General features: G+C 46.2%; 1 protein-coding gene across 3 annotated transcripts in view; it reads right to left on the reverse strand.

Moving 5' to 3' along the window:
- NEURL1 (neuralized E3 ubiquitin protein ligase 1) overlaps positions 1-19,176 on the reverse strand; it is a 372,529-nt gene that overhangs the window by 138,848 nt on the left and 214,505 nt on the right. Inside the window, exon 1 of one of the 3 annotated variants that reach the window (XM_068257348.1) lies at positions 2,623-2,808. The exons of 1 other annotated variant lie outside the window; for it this stretch is intronic. In XM_068257348.1, the coding sequence (XP_068113449.1) occupies positions 2,623-2,656 (34 nt within the window). In that variant the 5' untranslated portion in view covers positions 2,657-2,808. One more of the 3 variants, XM_068257349.1, reaches the window with a different exon arrangement.

The following is a 19,176-nucleotide window of genomic DNA, read 5'->3' on the forward strand; positions in this document are numbered from 1 at the left end:
AAGGGAGGGAGGAGAGTAGCGCACAGTAGCAGGAGGGGGACCTAGGAGGAGAGCCTGGCTCTGAAGACAATCAGCAGCACACGGCATCATTTGACAAGACAAGACAAATAACATTTATATCGTGCTTTTCTCCTGGGGGACTCAAAGCGCCAGAGCTGCAGCCACTAGGACGCGCCCTATAGGCAGTAGCAGTGTTAGAGAGACTTGCCTAAGGTCTCCTACTGAATAGGTGCTGGCTTACTGAACAGGCAGATCCGAGATTCGAACCCTGGTCTCCTGTGTCAGAGGCAGAGCCCTTAAAGGGACTCCGAGCAGTGCCTGTGGGTATGCCTTTAAGCATACCCACAACTAATTCATTACATCCTCACACCTACCAGCATGATGTTTGTAATTATATCCCCCTGGGTTCCTTATATTTCATTGCATTGTGCTGAATCGAGCTGCCGACTTTGGAGAAAAGTCGTCCTGTGGCCACGATTTCGATCGCGAAAATAGCGAAAACTAAAAGGCATAGGGTGGCCGTTTATATATCATTAGAAAGAGGAGAAAGAGAGCTTTAAAATGATATGCATCTTTCCATAGTTACTGCACTGCTCAGAGTCCCTTTAACCATTATACCATCCAGCCACCGCTGACAGGATGGCAAGGGCTGGTTTATGTGCTGATGGGGCCCCTTTGACTCTGAATGGGGCCCCAAGCAACTGCTTTTGTTGCCTGGTTGGTAATCCGGCCCTGAGAGAACTGCTATAATTCGAATATCACTTCAGTGCAAATCCATGCTCTATTTTAATCATAACTATTCCCAAAAACTGTTATTTTCTTCACATGGGTAACACCTGCCAGACTTGCAGTGGAGGGTTCCCTGCATTGAAAAATGTAGGTAGATGTGGCCTTTTAGCAGAGTTGTGGGGTCGGTACAAAAATCATCCGACTCCAACTCCTCAGTTTATGAAACCTCTGACTCCAGAAGATACCCAAAATCCAACTCTGATTCCTCGACTCCAACTTCACAGTCCTTGCAGGGCTATGGAGTGGGTACAAAAATCACCCGACAGTCCTTGCAGGGCTATGGAAAGAGTACGAAAATCATCAGACTCCTCAGTTTATGAAACCACTGCCTCCAGGTACCCAAAAATTGCTCTGACTCCTCAACTTCACAGCTCTGCCTTTTAAGCTGGGTACACATGGTACAATTTTCTGTCAGATTGACGGATAGATCAGATAATTTCCGACCGGTCCAATCAGATTCCGATCGATAACACGATTGATTTTGGGTAGTTAGCAACGGAAAATCGATTGCATCATCAATCGGGAAAAGTTTGGACATCTACACACAATGCAACTTCTTATCAGATTACCTGTCGATCTGATGGAAAATTGTACCATGTGTACTAGGCTTTAGGCTGGGAATACACGGGTCGATTCTGAGCCATTTAGATGGTTTGATAGATAATTTCCGACTTGTCCGATCTCGCGCCCGATCGTTTCCGTGCTCGATTGTGAATGGAGGACAATGGGAAAAGATAAGAAAAACGAATGGAAGATAAGAGAATCGCCCGCAGAATCGAGCGCAGAAAACGGTCGGGCAAAAATCGACCTGTGTATTCCCAGCATTAGACTGGAGGTTGGAGCCATGCATGTACACCTGACCGCCCGGCAGACGCTACATGCGGTGTCTGTTAACCACCTAGTGACCACACTACAACTTCTGACACAATATGTAGTCAGTGGCTGGCATGAATGCTGCCATCAGGTTGAATAGCGGCTACAAGGCGAAGGTAATTATTATTATTGATTTATACAGTGATAATATATTCTGTGGCGCTGTACAAAGTAAAAAACAAACATAGGGTACATAATACACACAATGGTATACACCAATATACAAAATTGATACAAAATACAGATCCCTGGCAGAATGCTTTAATGACTGCACCGTTTTGCTGTCCATATAAACTACTGACCCTTTCATTAGAAATGGAAAGAAGCAAGGCAGTAATTTACAGAGTGGTCATAAAATTTTGCATAATGTGACCACTTTCAGATCTGTACTTTACAGCAAAAAGAGTGACAGTAGGAGAAAAGACTGACATAGAGATTTGCTACCAAAGAGTTCTATGTATGCTACTATGGAGTGTCTCCAGCAAGCAGCACCTGCCACACACAATACATCGAAGTCCCGGTGTACAATGACTGCAATGGCAATGACAGGTAACCATGGAGTGCAGAACAGCTCAGCAGCACTGGTCTAGCACAGAAGCAGGGCTGCACGGTACAGTGCTCTGCAAATGAAAATGCATCAATAGCCTCTCACACATTGAGCTCTAATGACTCCTGGGAGCAATCAATTACATTGTATCAGAGGCATAAAAACCTTACATCCACCCCTTAACTACAACGCTCTGTATACAAACACTGCTGAACAATACAAACACCAGAAAGAAGGCGTCATTCTACATCCACTATATATTTCAAAGGACAACAAATGACATGAAGACACAGCAATGCTTCCTGCATTACATATACAGCATCACTGGCAGCACTGACTGCCTTACCTCTGCCAGTCATCCTCAATTTACAATGGCTTGAATGATCAATAGCTGCACAATGCTGGGTCCTTACCATAGAGCGTGTTCCTGGTGACCTGTCCTCCCATAGCAGTGGATGAGGCTTCTACAGAGCACAGCAGCGGCTCGCCACACACACGGCAGCCAGGATCATGTTGCACATCTACATACACACACCATCTGAGTGATACTACTAATAATAACACACACAAACCATGATACAGAGATCCCAGCAGCAGCCACAGCGCTGCCTCCCACTCCCAGATCCTCCCTCCTCCAGCAGCAATGTCATGTTTATTTACATAAGGGGAGGGGTCTATAGCCTTCCTGAAATAGCAGATAGCACCAGCTTACAGTTAATGCGAGGGGATCTCCCATGGAGGAGCACTGGAGCAGTCCTCACAGCACTGCTCTCATGCTCACTATACAGAGCTCTATTCATTAATCTTATTTTACACACGTGCCTGGAAGTCAATGCTCCACAGGATATCAAAAATGTCACATCAATGAAGGTGATGTGTTTACAGTTCTCTCCCCAGTAGCACACTACAAAGCAATGGACCTCAGTGCAAAATATATACTGATCCCCTTATCATAACAATGCCTTTCCCCCAGAACCTGCATCCCAAGGGCAGAAAAAATGGGATTTGCTAAAATCACTAGAATGCAGTTCCATAGCTCCCAATTGTCCCTGTTTTGGAGGGACAGTCCCTCTTTGGGAGGCCTGTCCCTCTTTCCTCCTCATTTGTCCCTCCTTCAGTACTTTGTCCATCTTTCTATGTAAATATATATATTTCTCTACAAAAAAAATGTGATTGACTCTAAACTTTATTCCCATCCTTTAAATTGATATATAACTAATTTTAAAATGTTAATATGAAGGAAAATGAAGCAGGATAGAAAGGACCAGTGTGGTTTGAATTATAAAAAACCATTTTTCTTATGAAATCTTTATGGTATGCGTGACTAGGGGTGTGATAGTGGGTGTGGTCAGGGGTGTGACAGGGGCATGGCTTACGTGCCCCTCTTTCACATCTCAAAAAGTTGGGAGGTATGCAGTTCACTCAAAAGGTAATCTTTACCTCTATAAAATCATGGCAGGGGAAACACTTGTATTTCAGTTTTCTGCACGCGTTTTTCTGCATGAATTTTCTGCACACCAAAGGCTTGATTCACTAAGACATAGGTTCTCAAAGTGGGTGCTTCCAGGGGTGCCGCGGTGTTCCTGCAGGTCTATGTCCCTCTGTGCAGCTGCTTGTTTATGATGATCGGACTGTGTCAGCCACGTGTGAGTCAGCGCTGCCCCTCGCCGCCGCCCCTCACTCACAGCGATCTCTGATTGGACGGCTGCTCTCAGGATTGGAATGCTCTCTGATTGGTATGCAGGAGATCAGAGCTGTGCAGGATCCGGAGATCAGAGTCACGCAGTTCAAAGCACACACAGATTTGACACTCCTGGACTGAGTGGACTCCAGCCTTCTTCTGTCCCCAGCAACTAACGGCGCACAGCTAGCAGGAAAAGGAAAAGTAAGGATCCCTACTTTTCCTTTTCCTGCTAGCTGTGCGCCAATCCTGAGAGCAGCCGTCCAATCAGAGATCTCTGTGAGTGAGGGGAGGCGGCAAGCAGCGCTGATCCTGGTTGAGAAGGGGGGGGGGGGCGGGTCGGTGGTGCCAGACTAGCGTGGCTAAGATGCCCGCATATTTGAATTTGCTTTTTGTTTTGGTGATACTTTTCTCCCGTTGGAGCGGGGCGGGGGGGTGTTAGGGTCTGCTCTCAGGCCCGATGTGTGATGTTACATGGGTGGGGGTTGCTTGCTACTTGGCCCACACATGTTATGTTGGGGGGGGGGTCTGCTCTCAGGCCCAACATATGATGTTATATGGGTGGATGGGTGGGGGATTGCTTGCTACTTGGCCCCACTTACAATGTTAACTGTGGGAGGGGGGGGGGGGGGCGGGTATGCTCTCAGGCCCGGTATCTGGTGATGTTACCTGGGGAGCTGCTTGCTGCTCAGCCCCACACATGATGTTACCTGGGGGGAGGTACGCTCTCAGGCCCAGCATGTGATGGTGTTACCTGGGGGGGGGGGGGGCTACTTGCTGCTTGGCCCCACACGTGATGTTACCTGGGGGGGAGGTACACTCTCAGGCCCAGCATGTGATGGTGTTACCTGGGGGGGGGGGCTACTTGCTGCTTGGCCCCACACGTGATGTTACCTGGGGGGGAGGTACACTCTCAGGCCCAACATGTGGTGGTGTTACCTGGGGGGGGGGGCTACTTGCTGCTTGGCCCCACACGTGATGTTACCTGGGGGGGAGGTACACTCTCAGGCCCAACATGTGGTGGTGTTACCTGAGGGGGGGGCTACTTGCTGCTTGTCCCCACACGTGAGGTTACCTGGGGGGGAGGTACACTCTCAGGCCCAACATGTGATGGTGTTATGGGGGGAGTATGCTCTCAGGCCCAGCATCTGGTGGTGTTACCTGGGGGGGCTGCTTGCTGCTCGGCCCTACACGTGATGTTACCTGGGGGGGAAGGTACACTCTCAGGCGTGATGGTGTTATCTGGGGGCTCCATATATGATGTGTACTTGGGGGGGGGGGCCATTTGGGGTTGGGTCTGTTGGTTTTTTGGCCATACAAATTGGGCTCGATTAATCAAACAGCGTTTTATAGCATTACTAGTGGTACTTACGCTCGCACACACTATATGTGGTGCTGTGAACGTAGCATGCACTCTGAACCTACATGTCGTGTGATCAGGTGTTGTGCGATAAAATTGCAAAAATCCGTAGTGTGTTTTCCATGCAGACATCAAACTCCATCTCCACTCCTCTTGTTGACTGCTCTCTTTCCAGTTTCTCTCCACTCTCCGAACATTTGCTCCCTTCCCTTATCTCCAAATCCCATCACATCTCATTCCACAGCTATCCACATCCCTCATCCCTGCCCTAACATCGCTGTTTAACATATCCCTCTGCACTGGAATTTTTCCATCCTCACTCAAGAGGGCTGTTGTAACACCACTACTTAAAAAACCATCTCTAGACCCCACCGAACTTGCTAACTACCGTCCAGTGTCACTTCTCCCATTTGCATCTAAATTACTTGAACGCCACATTCATGCTGAACTAAGTCAGTATTTATCTGCAGATTCCTTGCTTGATCAGTTCCAGTCTGGTTTCCGGCCAAACCACTCCACAGAAAGAGCCCTCACCAAAGTAGCTAATGATCTCCTCACAGCTAAATCCAAAGGCTATTATTCCATACTCATCCTTATAGATCTGTCATCAGCATTCAACACTGTCGACCACACTCTACTCCTACAGATCCTTTCATCTATAGGAATAAAGGACCTTGCTCTCTCCTGGATATCTTCCTACCTCTCTGGAAGGTCTTTCACTGTTGCTTATTCAGATGAGGCCTCCTCTTCACATCCTCTGTCTGTAGGGGTACATCAAGGCTCTGTCCCCTGTCCCCTCCTCTTCTCCATCTACATGCACGGTCTTGGTAACTTAATCAGCTCATTTGGTTTCCAATACCACCTATATGCAGATGATACACAACTGTACCTCTCGGCCCCAGACCTTAACTCCCTCCTCACACGGGTTCCCGACTGCCTGTCCGCTATTTCATCTTTCATGTCCTCTCGCTTCTTAAAACTTAATATGAATAAAACTGAACTAATAGTCTTTCCCCCATCCCTGTCCACCCCTTTGCCTGATATTACAATAAATGTTAACAACACGTATATAACATCAGTTCCCAAAGCACGGTGCTGGGGGGTAATATTTGATTCTTCTCTCTCATTTACTCCTCACATTAACTCCCTAACCAGCTCCTGCCATTTCCAACTGAAAATCATAGCACGTATCCGACCTTTTCTCTCCCATGACACAACCAAAATGTTAGTACATGCTCTTATTATATCTCGATTGGACTATTGCAATATATGGCTGGCTTGGAGGACTTCCAACTAACCGACTAGCACCGCTCAATTCTGTACTGAACTCTGCTGCTCGACTCATTCATCTCTCCTCTCGCTCTTCCTCTGCTGACCCTCTCTGTCAAGCTCTTCACTGGCTACTAATTAATGAGAGGATTCAGTTCAAACTCTAACCCTAACCTACAAAGCTCTCCACAATCTCTCTCCCCTGTACATCTCCTCACTAGTCTCCAGATACCAACCCAACCGCAATCTCAGATCTGCACACGAGCTTCTTCTATCCTCTTCTACAATTACCTCCTCACATTCACGTGTACAAGACTTCTCACGTGCCTCACCCCTCCTCTCCCACCTTTGAAATCTTTAAACGCTCTCTCAAAACCCACCTTTTCCGACAAGCATATTCTCTAGCTTAGGCCATGCACCCACTAAATAACCTAATTACGCACTGCCTGTACATATACTGTATACTTCCCCACCTCTTGTTTCCACCCCATTCCTTTAGATTGTAAGCTCGCAAGGGCAGGGCTCTCACCCTTCTGTGTCATGGAATGTTATTAATTTAATTGCTTGCACACTGTTAGACATTTATACATTTTAGTCATCATGTTAAATCAAATTGTAATCAGCAGTGCTGTATCTTGTATCAGTGTTCATATTTGATGTATATCATTGTCTGTATCATTATGTATCCCTTGTTTGTTCTCTTACATTGTACTGCGCCACGGAATATGTTGGCGCTTTATAAATAAATAATAATAATAATATTGCGATACAGTACTTCACTAGTGGCCACACTAGAGAAGTATCGCGAGGCTGTTATAAGCATATCGCGTAAGATCACAGCGCATGCTACGCTCGCAGGACCACGCATAGTGTGTGCGAGCGGTACTTTATCCTGCATAATGTGGCATAACATGACTTGATGAATCAAGCCCATGGTGTTTTGGGGGTTGCTCTCTGGCCCCCACATATGATAACTTGGGGGGTGCTCTCAGGCTTACATGTTACCATGAGGAGGATGGTCAACTCCCAGGTCCAACACATGATGTTATGGGAGGGAAATTGCATGCTTCTTGCCCCCCCCACATGACAATATGGCAATCAAATGTATTAGCACACCGTTGTTGCACAAATCACGCTCTTTTATTGAGCCATATATCCACAAAACGTTGCCTCCTTCAATCCAGCAATCAAATGTACATGTAGTCCCAGGTTTACGAAAGCCCCGCCGATACGAACGCCGCTTTGATAGCCACGCACCGTCGATGACGTCACCAGCGAATGCCGGGTTGCGGTGACTCTAATGTTTTAAAGGGAATTAAATTGATGTAAACATGCCCTGCGTGTGTGGGAAGGTGAGCAGATACATACCGCACACCTCCCGTGTCTTGGCACCACCCTCCGTCTCTGCAAAAAACCCTCCGTTTCGCTAAGCAGATCTGCGCCCTCTGATCCGGATACTGAGCTGCACATGCGCAGTATGCCAAGTCATCTAGTGGCCACAGTCTTCGCTTCTCGAGCATTTGTGTCAGAGGGCGACAACCTGCTTAGCGAGACAGAGGGTGACGCCAGGACATGGCAGGTGTGCGGTATGTGTCTGCTCACCCCGCACACTGGCCGGACCACACTGCCTGAGCAACTCGAGTCCCGCTGCTGAGCTGCTGCTGCGTGGAGCCTGCCTCTGTTGTGCTGGACCCTGGCTGGCTTCAGGTACATGAGGTTTTCCCGGGGGGGGGGAGGGAGACAATGGGGATGCAAGGAGGCACAAGGGAGACTAAGGATACACAGAGGGGGACACTGGAGGCACAGGGGACAGAGATGGCACAGTGTTCCGACTTAAAGGGAACCAGAGAGGAACGGCATGAAAAAATAGAACAAGATTTTATACATACCTGGGGCTTCTTCCAGCCCCATGAGCCTGGATCGCTCCCACGCCGCCATCCTCCGCTTCCTGGATCGGCGGTACCGGGTCCCGTCACTTCCGGCAGACGCGGACAATTGTCTGCATCACAGGGGCTTCCTCCATACTCGTACGCATGAGGCTGCGCAGTAGGCAGCCTCATGCATATGTGTATGGAGGGAGCCCCGTGTGATGCGGACATTTGGCCGCGTCTGCCGGCCGACTGGCCGACTCGCGGCAATGACGGGACCCGGTACCGGTGGATGCAGGCAGCAGAGGACAGCGGCGTGGGAGCGATCCGTGCGTATGGGGCTGGAGGAAGCCCCAGGTATGTATAGAAGCCCCCCCCCCAACCTCTCTGGTTCCCTTTAAGAACGTATTCAGGTTGAGAATGGACCTACAGTCCCTATCTCATTCGTTAACCGAGGACTACCTGTATTAGCACACCGTTTTTGCAGAAATCACGCTCTTTTATTGAGCCATATATCCACAAAAAGTTGCCTGCTGTTGTGACATCGCCTATGCCACAGTATTAAGCATCCGACTTCTAGACGATGGTGTGCCCACCCACAACCTTCTTATACAGCACATGATGATATGGGGGGAGCTTTCTGGCCAACACGTTACTTGCGGGGGAGGATGCTCACTCTTTGGCCCTGCATATGATGTTACAGTGAGCGGAGGATGCTCTCAGGTCCACACATGATCTTACTCTCCGGCCTCACACAGGATGTTATGATGTTACCTGGAGGTGTGCTCTCAGGCCCCTTTCACATAAAAACAGTGAGGTGCAATACTCTGCCCTGATCGCATCACAATTCTAAAAACACCACATATGACCCTGCGGCAAAGTGCGCCAACAGGGCCATATGCATAATGCCGCCCCCGAGTGTCACTAGTACACCCCTTGCACACCCTTCGTCACCCTGACTATGCTCAGAGGAGCATACATTACTAATATAACTACACATGACCTCACTGCGGTGCTATGACTGCACCAGCCAGAGAGCCTCCATCTGGCCTGCACAAGCCAGAGAGCCTCCATCCAGCCTGCACCAGCCAGAGAGCCTCCATCCAGCCTGCACCAGCCAGAGAGCTTTCATCCAGCCTGCACCAGCCAGAGAGCCTCCATCCGGCCTGCACCAGCCAGAGAGCTTCCATCCGGCCTGCACCAGCCAGAGAGCCTCCATCCGGCCTGCACCAGCTAGAGAGCCTCCATCCGGCCTGCACCAGCCAGAGAGCCTCCATCCGGCCTGCACCAGCCAGAGAGCCTCCATCCGGCCTGCACCAGCCAGAGAGCCTCCATCCGGCCTGCACCAGCTAGAGAGCCTCCATCCGGCCTGCACCAGCCAGAGAGCCTCCATCCGGCCTGCACCAGCCAGAGAGCCTCCATCCGGCTTACACCAGCCAGAGAGCCTCTATCCGGCCTGCACCAGCCAGAGAGCCTCCATCCGGCCTGCACCAGCCAGAGCGCCACCATCCGGCCTGCACAAGCCAGAGAGCCTCCATCCGGCCTGCACCAGCCAGAGCGCCTCCATCCGGCCTGCACAAGCCAGAGAGCCTCCATCCAGCCTGGACCAGCCAGAGAGCCTCCATCCGGCCTGCACCAGCCAGAGCGCCTCCATCCGGCCTGCACAAGCCAGAGGACCTTCATCCGGCCTGCATAAGCCAGAGGACCTCCATCCGGCCTGCACAAGCCAGAGGACCTCCATCCGGCCTGCACAAGCCAGAGGACCTCCATCCGGCCTGCACAAGCCAGAGGGCCTCCATCCGGCCTGCACAAGCCAGAGGCCTCCATCCGGCCTGCACAAGCCAGAGAGCCTCCACCCGGCCTGCACAAGTGGGTCAAAGGCTACTTGGAGAGGGAGTGTTTCTTAATTAGAGGAGGTAGTTGCCTCATACTGTTATTGATGCTACATGTGACCTTTAATATGATGTCTTCAAGTTCAATGTATATAATGTGGCAACATTTGAAGTGTAATATAGCTACTATTGTTCATGCTCAGACCCACAAGAATATTTTTCTTCTACTTCTGCAGATCTCATGCATTGCAGCGTCAAGACAAGAAATCAAAAACTGTGCATAAAAAATGAAAAGGTTTTTGAACTCCAATAGGAAGCAAGAGAATGGAGACAAAGATTGTGAACCACAGACTAGTGGTGGCAAAGTTGTGAAGAGACGTAAATGTAGGAAATATGACGACTCATATCTAAACTTTGGTTTTACTTCAGTGGAGACCCATCAGGAAGAGCGTCCGCAGTGTGTAATACGTCTCAAAGTTTTGGCTCCAGAGTGCATAATTTCTAGTAAACTAAAACGTGACTTGGAAACAAATCATCCTAATGTGGCTAATAAATCTCCTGAATTTTTTTCTAGAAGATTAAGTGACATACAAGAACAAAAAAGAACATTTTTGAAACAAGCCTCAATACCAAAAAATGCCTTGCTAGCCTCATACAAAGTAGCACATAGAGTGGCAAAGTGTAAAAAGCCCTACACCATTGGATCTGATTTTACCAGCTGCTATGGAGATGGTCACACTTATGGCTGGAGAATCTACAGGAAAACTGCTTTCCAAAATACCTTTATCCAACAGTACTATTAGTTGGAGAATTGAATGCATAGCCGAAGATCTCAATGATCAAATTACTGAAAAGATGAAGGGAAAGGAATTTGAATTACAGCTTGATGAGGCAACTGATAGCCATAAAGATGCTCATTTGATCTGCTATGCAAGATTTATTGTGAGAGACAAAATCATGGAAGACCTCCTGTTTTGTAAAAGTATTACAGCAGGTATAAAGGGACAAGACTTGTTCGATATTCTGGAGACTTTTATGAGCGACAACAACATGGACGGACAAAGTGTGTTGGAATTTGCACGGATGGAGGACGTTCTACAGTATGTCTGGCTGTTATGGAGGCTTACAGGCACTTGTAAGAAATAAAGCTCCTGAGGCACTCTGGACCCACTGTGTTATCCACAGAGAAGCACTTGCCTCAAAGCAACTCAGTCCTGCACTTAACCTAGTAATGGAAAATGTCTTGAAAGTTGTAAATTACATTAAAACTCGACCAAAGAAAGCACAATATTTCAAAAAAATGTGTGAGGATATGGGATCTGAGCATAGATCCTTATTGTATTACTGTAGCTCACGATGGCTCTCTCGTGGCAATGTACTGTCTCGTGTTTTTGAATTGCGTCAAGAACTCTACTCCTATCTTGAAGAAGAAGATCATGAGTGTGGCAAACACTTCTTGGATACAGGTTTCTTGGCAAAATTTGCATACTTGTGTGATGTCTTTCAAAAATTTAATGTTTTAAATCTCACCCTGCAGGGAAAGAACACACACATTTTGAAACTTTCTGAAAAGATATCAGCCTTTAAAAAAATAATAATATTTTGGAGGAGGAAATTAGAAGAAAATGATAGGAAGGTCTGTTTCCCCTTGATGCATGATTTTATTACATGCAATGACCTATCCTTGGACCATGAACTGAAATGTGTTTTTTAATACCACCTTAAACAGCTCAGTTACTGGTTTGAAAAATACTTCCCAGAAGACTTTGATAGATATGCATGGGTCCAAGACACATTTCAGAATGAGATTCCATTCAATATTACTTCTACCGAACAAGAAGGTTTCATTGAATTGTCCTGTGACACACATTTAAAAGTCAAATTTTCTCACATGGACCTAACTGATTTTTGGATAACAATTGCTAATGAATAACCCTTACTGAGTGCTAAAGCCAAGCGCATTTTAATTCCATTTGCAACCTCATATGTATGCGAGGCTGGTTTTTCAGCAGTTGCTGTGATTAAGAGCAAGTATCGTTCAAAACTTGATGTAGAAAAGGAAATGAGGCTGGCTGTATCAAATCTGATTCCAATGATTGAAAAGTTGTGCAGTGCCCAACAGACTCATACTTCTCATGACCTTGCAGCGTTACTCTGCTCCCTCTGCCTACTCTCTCCCCTCCCTACCCTTATACCAATACTGCCCACCCCCACCCAAAATATAACCAGTGACCAATACCCCCCATACACTTACACATTCCAGACACCCCTTCTTAACCTACAACCGACGGACTGACACAGTGCTGGAATGATACAAATTGTATTAAGTATTGGCCACAAAACAAAGTGACAACTCAAATATCACACCTTATCAAATATATCACACCTTATCAAAGTTAACACGCCTTATCAGAGTAGCATAGCGAGTGCTACGAACCCGCAGGGGCTCAGGGCAGGATTGCCATTGCCATTGGCAATTAGCAGGCATAGGTTTGTAGCACTCACTATGCTACCCTGATAAGGTGTGATATCTTTTTCATAAGGTGTGATCTTTGATAAGGTGTGATATTTGCGTTATCACGGTTTAGTGAATCAAGACCTAAAAAGTGTGAACTAGCCCATTGATTAACATGAGTTCGCAGTTTTTCTGTGCAAAGAACGTGCACAAAAACAGTTAAGTGTGTCCCCTTCCTAAAGAAAAGATGCTGTGACTGCTAGCCTCTGCATCCCCTATTCCTGAGATACTGTGGTGGTGACACTGTAGTGGTAACTATTTAGAGGTGCAAAAGATAGATATATTCAGAGGCTTGTGAGCATACAAGTCACATGAGGTGGAAGGTGTGTCTGGTATAAGAAGGAACTATCACTTTCTCAGCATTGGCAGAATGATTGATATCCCATTACCCATCATGATATTGTTGATAATACAGATGTGTATATTTTGCCATCTGACATAGTTTATTGATCTACAAAACCCAGCTGTGATTGAAGACGACCATAAAGCAATAAGATCATCATTAGACAACAGAATGGTAGTTGTTTATGGGCTCCTGCAATAAATAAAGTTATGTGGCTAAATATAGCACATACTCAAGAAATAACTGACAAATGTTCCCATTCAGATAGCATAGCATATCTGTGTATACTGTGGATCAAATGACACAAGGTCTGGTGCAATATTTTACATATCTCATGCATATTTATTGCATGCTCCAGTACCGAGCAGTGCTGTAGTCGTGCACGATCTACCATCTTTTTATGCCTGCTCTGTTGAGGTTGGTGAGGTGTTATGGTACCAGCCTGTGACACAGCATAATGGGACTTGGGTGGTAGCTTAAAACTGTGAATTTTTATTCTAGCGCAGGGTTGTCCCACTGGCGGCCCACAGGCCAGATTTTGCCCCGCGGGCTGCACTTGCTTGCCCGGGCTATTTTTTTGTGTCAGTCCCCTTTCTCTGGCAGGGTCACCTCTTGTTTGGGCTTGGCCCTGCCCCTGAAGCCTGGACATTGATGCTCTGCCACCTAGAGCTGAAAACTCCGGTCCTGCACACACCCCCAACTATGAAGTCGGACAGCACTGTTCTAGAATGAACAGTGCCCCTCCCCCCCCCCCCCCCCCCCACACACACACACCACATACCTTTAATAGCGGCTTTCAAAACCCTCTAAAAAATGCTGGTTACACGGCCTTTGTATTTGCTTCCCAAACTCCTCCTCCAGATCATGCCTCTGGTCAAGGGGCATGGCTAAACAATAGTACTTCTAAAAAGGAGATTGGTTTTCCTGACCAATTCCTTCACATAGGCTGTAGTTTGGTGCCCGAGAGCATATCACGGAAATGTCTGAAGCACAATTCAGGAAAATTTCTAGCTCATTAAAACAATTACGTCTAATGATAGGCTATTGGATTTTACCCTGTCTATGCTGAAAGCTATACAATCTCTACTAAGGCTAGATTTCAGCAATTATTAATTTTATGCTGAAATTGCTTGTAGCAAGAGTTAAGCCTGTTTGGCTAGTTTTTTAAAATCACAATCTAGTCATAAGATGATAAGTAAGGCTGTTATTCTTTGGAATTCGAAAGCAGTTGACGCTGGCATTAGTAGCTAACGTGGGATCTCCCAGGATGCCGAGTCTAAGTGACCACTGGTCTTTACCAGAGTACCCTGTGAGGGATGATGGGTTGCTATCACTTGGGGCAATGGACTGCTTTGCTGTTAATGGTCACCAGGCGCATGCACCAAGGCTTAGCACACACTTGCCAATGTGCACACAAAGAGCATGCTTATCATGACACATCCCTAGCTTATTTAAGGTTTGGACACATCTGTAATCCCTGAACTTCAGAGGGTGCCTTTGTATGTTCCTATTCTCACTGTGACCTCACTTGCCTTAACCAGGCTTACTCTCTGCTCTGACCATTATCTAATATACTGTACTATTTACAGATTTCAGGCTTGTCCTCGGACTCTGCTTCTGGTTCCTTCAGACATTGGCCTGTAACCCCCAACCTGTACTTCAGTCCTGCGGTGCCTACTGATCTCTCTGTCTCCTGTGCGGCATTCCTAGGGGAAGCTACCTAGTGACTACTTGCATCAGTCCATTGCCCACAAGGGTTGAGCTCAGAGAATACTGGAACTTCTCATGGTCAATCCATTTTAGCAAGAATTGAAAAGAAAATAATTTTAAATCAAACATAAAACAAACCTAAATAAATCTTTACAAGCAAAATAAAATGTCAAGAAATGGTTGAAAAAACATTTATACACAATTATGGAGTACATGTAACAAATATACTGATTTGTGCACATCAATCTACAGGGTACATATGGCTACCTAATACTGGGGAGCACCTCTGGCTCCCTAATACTTACAATATGAATTATAATACATCCTAAAAGGTGATCCACCACACCTGCAATAGGTATGAGACTGTATGAGACTGTAGATTAAAAAAATGAAGGTAATATAATATAATATATATAAAAAAGTAGTATTTTTTTTCTTTTATTTTGACTTAGAGGCTTATGCTGGGCATACACGGTACGTTGTTTCCCGTGCAATCGAGCCGCTGGCTCGATTCCGGCACGTCCCCGCTCGTCCTCGCAGGCGCCCAGATCGATTCGAGCTCATCCCCGCGGGCGCTTCTTATCTTCTTTTCGTTTTTTACCTTTGTCCTGCCCGCAGTATCGAGCAGGGAATCGATCCAACGCGTGATCGGACATGTCGGAAATTATCAATCGAGCCATCAGCGGCTCGATTACACGGTACAAAAACATACCGTGTATTCCCAGCATTAGACATTTGTTTGCTACCTCTGGTGGGTTAATTCTTGGATTTCTTAAGGCTCTTATATACGATTGACTAAAGTCGGCTGAGGTGGCCGATAACAACCGTGTGTACACACCTTGTTTGCTGATTATATCCACCTTTGTGCATTTTGGAATACTTTTATCTAGATAGGCATCAGATGTACACTGTGTTCACAAGGTCTGAAGAAGAGTCAATAGACTCTGAACAAGTTGGCAACAGAAATGTACAGTATTCATATCTCAAAGTAATAAATAAAGCCTCTGTGCTACTGTCATGTTTATTGAAAGTTATTACTTGTTTATTGCTCTGAAGAGGATAATTTTTGCATATTTTTGTCTGCACTATAAAAAAAGAAGAAGAAACAAAGACTTTTTCTATATTCATGAGATTGGTTTCCTGCAATTTTTTAATCTACATCCTCATACTACCTAATGCTTGTGGACACCTCTAGCTACTTAATACTAAGGGTACCTATGCCGGGCAGAGGAAGCCAGGAAGAGGTGAAAGCCAGACCAACCAACATACTTCCCATTAGCATTTGTGGGCGGAGTCTAGGGCACCAGAACTTCTGTGATGTAAATTGGATCTGATTGCACAATAGAATTTTCCTTCCCCCCCCTTTCAGCCCCATTATCTCTGAACAACCCCCCCCCCCCTCTTTCTTCTCAGATAATTAGGGGGTGAGGTGGTAAGTGATCCATATCTGCTACGGAAGCTGAATGTTTACCAGATCTGCCATAGGTATACTCAGCATTATTCTCTGATGTGACATGGCCCTGATGCTAGGTACCCACGGAAAGATGGATCGGAGAATGTGCGCCGATGAAGGATTGTTCCCCAACCCACCCTTCAAAATAAAAAATGAACAATGCGACGTAAATAATCGTTTAAACGATAACGCAAATTTTCACTAAAGTCCATTAACTGTGGCAAGAAATATCGTCTGCGATGCGATCCGTCATGGCCTTTGTTCAAAGTGACGAATCCCCGTCATTGTCTTTAAACATTGTTTAACTAATTTAGTTTGTAGCAAACAAATGGCTGAAAAATCGTATTGAGTGTATCAACCTTAAGACACACATCCGTATATCGTGCACTGCATACACATGCATTACAGCCATTTACAAAGTCTCTTGTATGCCATTGGCTTCAGTCACAGAAAGAGACACCTACATGAGAAAGCAAACTTGCTAGATGGATTCGTCAGATGTTAATAAAGTACATCAAACCACAGCTTTAAACAGCCTAATATAGTATCTAACAAAGCGAACTAACTATGTCCACTTCCAGTATTACAGCTAAAACATTGTAAAATGTGAAAGCAAATAACATATTCATGTACCATCTGTCAAAGTTATAAGAGGCACGCCCTCTCTGTACTGCACAAATGCTTTACTGAACTTCTCGAAACCTATTTCCTACTTTTGTAATGCATTAACCACATGTTGTGAGTTCCCCTTTTTAAAGAGGAACTCCAGTGAAAATAATGTAATAAAAAAAGTGTTTTTACAATAATTATATATAAATGATTTAGTCAGTGTTTGCCCATTGTAAAACCTTTTAAATCCCTGATTTACATTCTGACATTTATTACATGGTGACATTTTTACTGGTGGCAGGTGATGTAGCTGCTGCTTGTTTTTTTGGCAGTTGGAAACAGCTGTAAACAGCTATTTCCCACAATGCAGCAAGGTTCGCAGACAGGAAACTGCCAAGAGTACGTACTCAGAATTTCTTTGTGGGAGGGGTTTCACCACTATCAGTCATACAGCGCCCCCCTGATGGTCTGTTGTGAAAAGGAAAAGATTTCTCATGTAAAAGGGGGTATCAGCTACTGATTGGGATAAAGTTCAATTCTTGTTTGGAGTTTCTCTTTAAGACTAAGCTAGATATACAAACAAATAAAGAACATTTATATCACGCTTTTCTCCTGGCGGACTCAAAGCGCCAGAGCTGCAGCCACTGGGACGCGCTCTATAGGCAGTAGCAGTGTTAGGGAAACTTGCCCAATGTCTCCTACTGAATAGGTGCTGGCTTACTGAACAGGCAGAGCCGAGATTCAAACCCAGGTCCCCTGTGTCAGAGGCAGAGCCCTTAACCAGTACACTATCCAGCCACTAGATAGATAGATAGATAGATAGATAGATAGATAGATAGATAGATAGATAGATAGATCACTCCAAATTGTAACTACACCAGAGACTGGAAGTGCCAGCCACCCAATGGCACCTAGTGGCAGTTTTGCAGCACCAGTTTTTCTCAGATTAATGTTGCTGCACTAACTACCACTATCAGATAGACATGTTAGATCTGCACTTGATCAACAACTTAATGGAATGCTGATGCCATTTGTCTGAATTGGGAAATGGCACTACCAACTGTCTTGCTCCACAGATGTTTGTCAAGCTGTTTTGACCATTTCGTGAGACCAGTCATAAATGTCTGCCTGCCTCCCCCACCATACTGTAACGATCGGTGTCAGCACGCAGAGAGAATCTGATTATTGGTGATCTGCAGCATCACCAATAATACAGATTGTTACCTGATTATGGATCATCTGCAGAATCACCAATAATACAGATATAGTGTTAACCTCTGGACACCTCTAGATATATATATGGTGAGTGTTTGGTGTAACAGTATGACTTTGAGCAACCCACCTGATGAACAGGTGACCCTAAGCAGTACAGAAGAGACTCCTATGGAGAGTACAGAAAACCTTCCAGCAGCCTGAGACTCTCCAAGGGGTGGAGTCAGGCTGAAGGTAGGAAGGACCAGAGAGTGAGTGACACCTGAAGGTGGATGTCACTGACTGATCTTGGAGACTCTTAGGTGGAGAGAGATAGCTCTCAAGGTCAGGCAAGCCAGGTCGGCAACACACAGACAGATAAAGTACAAAGACAGAAGGCTGATTCGGTATCCAAGTCAGGCAGGGTTTGACAACGTGATATCAGAAATGCGTGGTACCGAATCAGAAAGCAGAGGGATAGTCAGGAAAGCAATAGGTCATAACAAATATCAAACAATGCCTAGACTTGGGTGTGAGGTCCGTGGTCTCTACACCCTGGAACTAGTCTGAAGTATAACAGAATGATAACACAAGTTCCCTAGTCTTGGGTGTGAGGTCCGTGGTCTCTACACCCTGTAACTAGTCTGATGTATAACAGAATAATAACACAAGTAATCTGGCTCAGTGTGAATTCCCAGGTGCTCCTGGTTCAAACACACTGTTGGATCTGACTAAGGTCTGAGTGCTTCCACTTAGTGATCGCAACGGCAGACAACCAGCAACTGACAAGCAAGCTGTATGTATAGTTGCAGGACTCTGCCGCCCCGCCCGAACCACTCAGCCAATCAGGAGTCCAGCAGGAATCAGCTGATCATCCTGATCAGCTGACACATCTCCTGCTGGCATAAAGGTCCTGACTTCTGGCGCGCGTGTGCGTAGCCCTAAACCTGTGTGAACTAACAGGCTCAGCCACACCAGCTGCACGCTGCTGCGTGCAAACCGCCGTGCTGGACGCGGAACCAGCCGCCTTGCTGTCAGTACACGCGGTGGCTTTTCCGCGTTTTCTCACACATACAAACACTTAGGCTCCCCCAACAGTGCATACACTTAGGCTTAATCCTAAAAAGCATTTCCAA

This window comes from Hyperolius riggenbachi, chromosome 10, assembly GCF_040937935.1.
Source record: "Hyperolius riggenbachi isolate aHypRig1 chromosome 10, aHypRig1.pri, whole genome shotgun sequence".
Lineage (NCBI taxonomy): Eukaryota > Metazoa > Chordata > Amphibia > Anura > Hyperoliidae > Hyperolius > Hyperolius riggenbachi.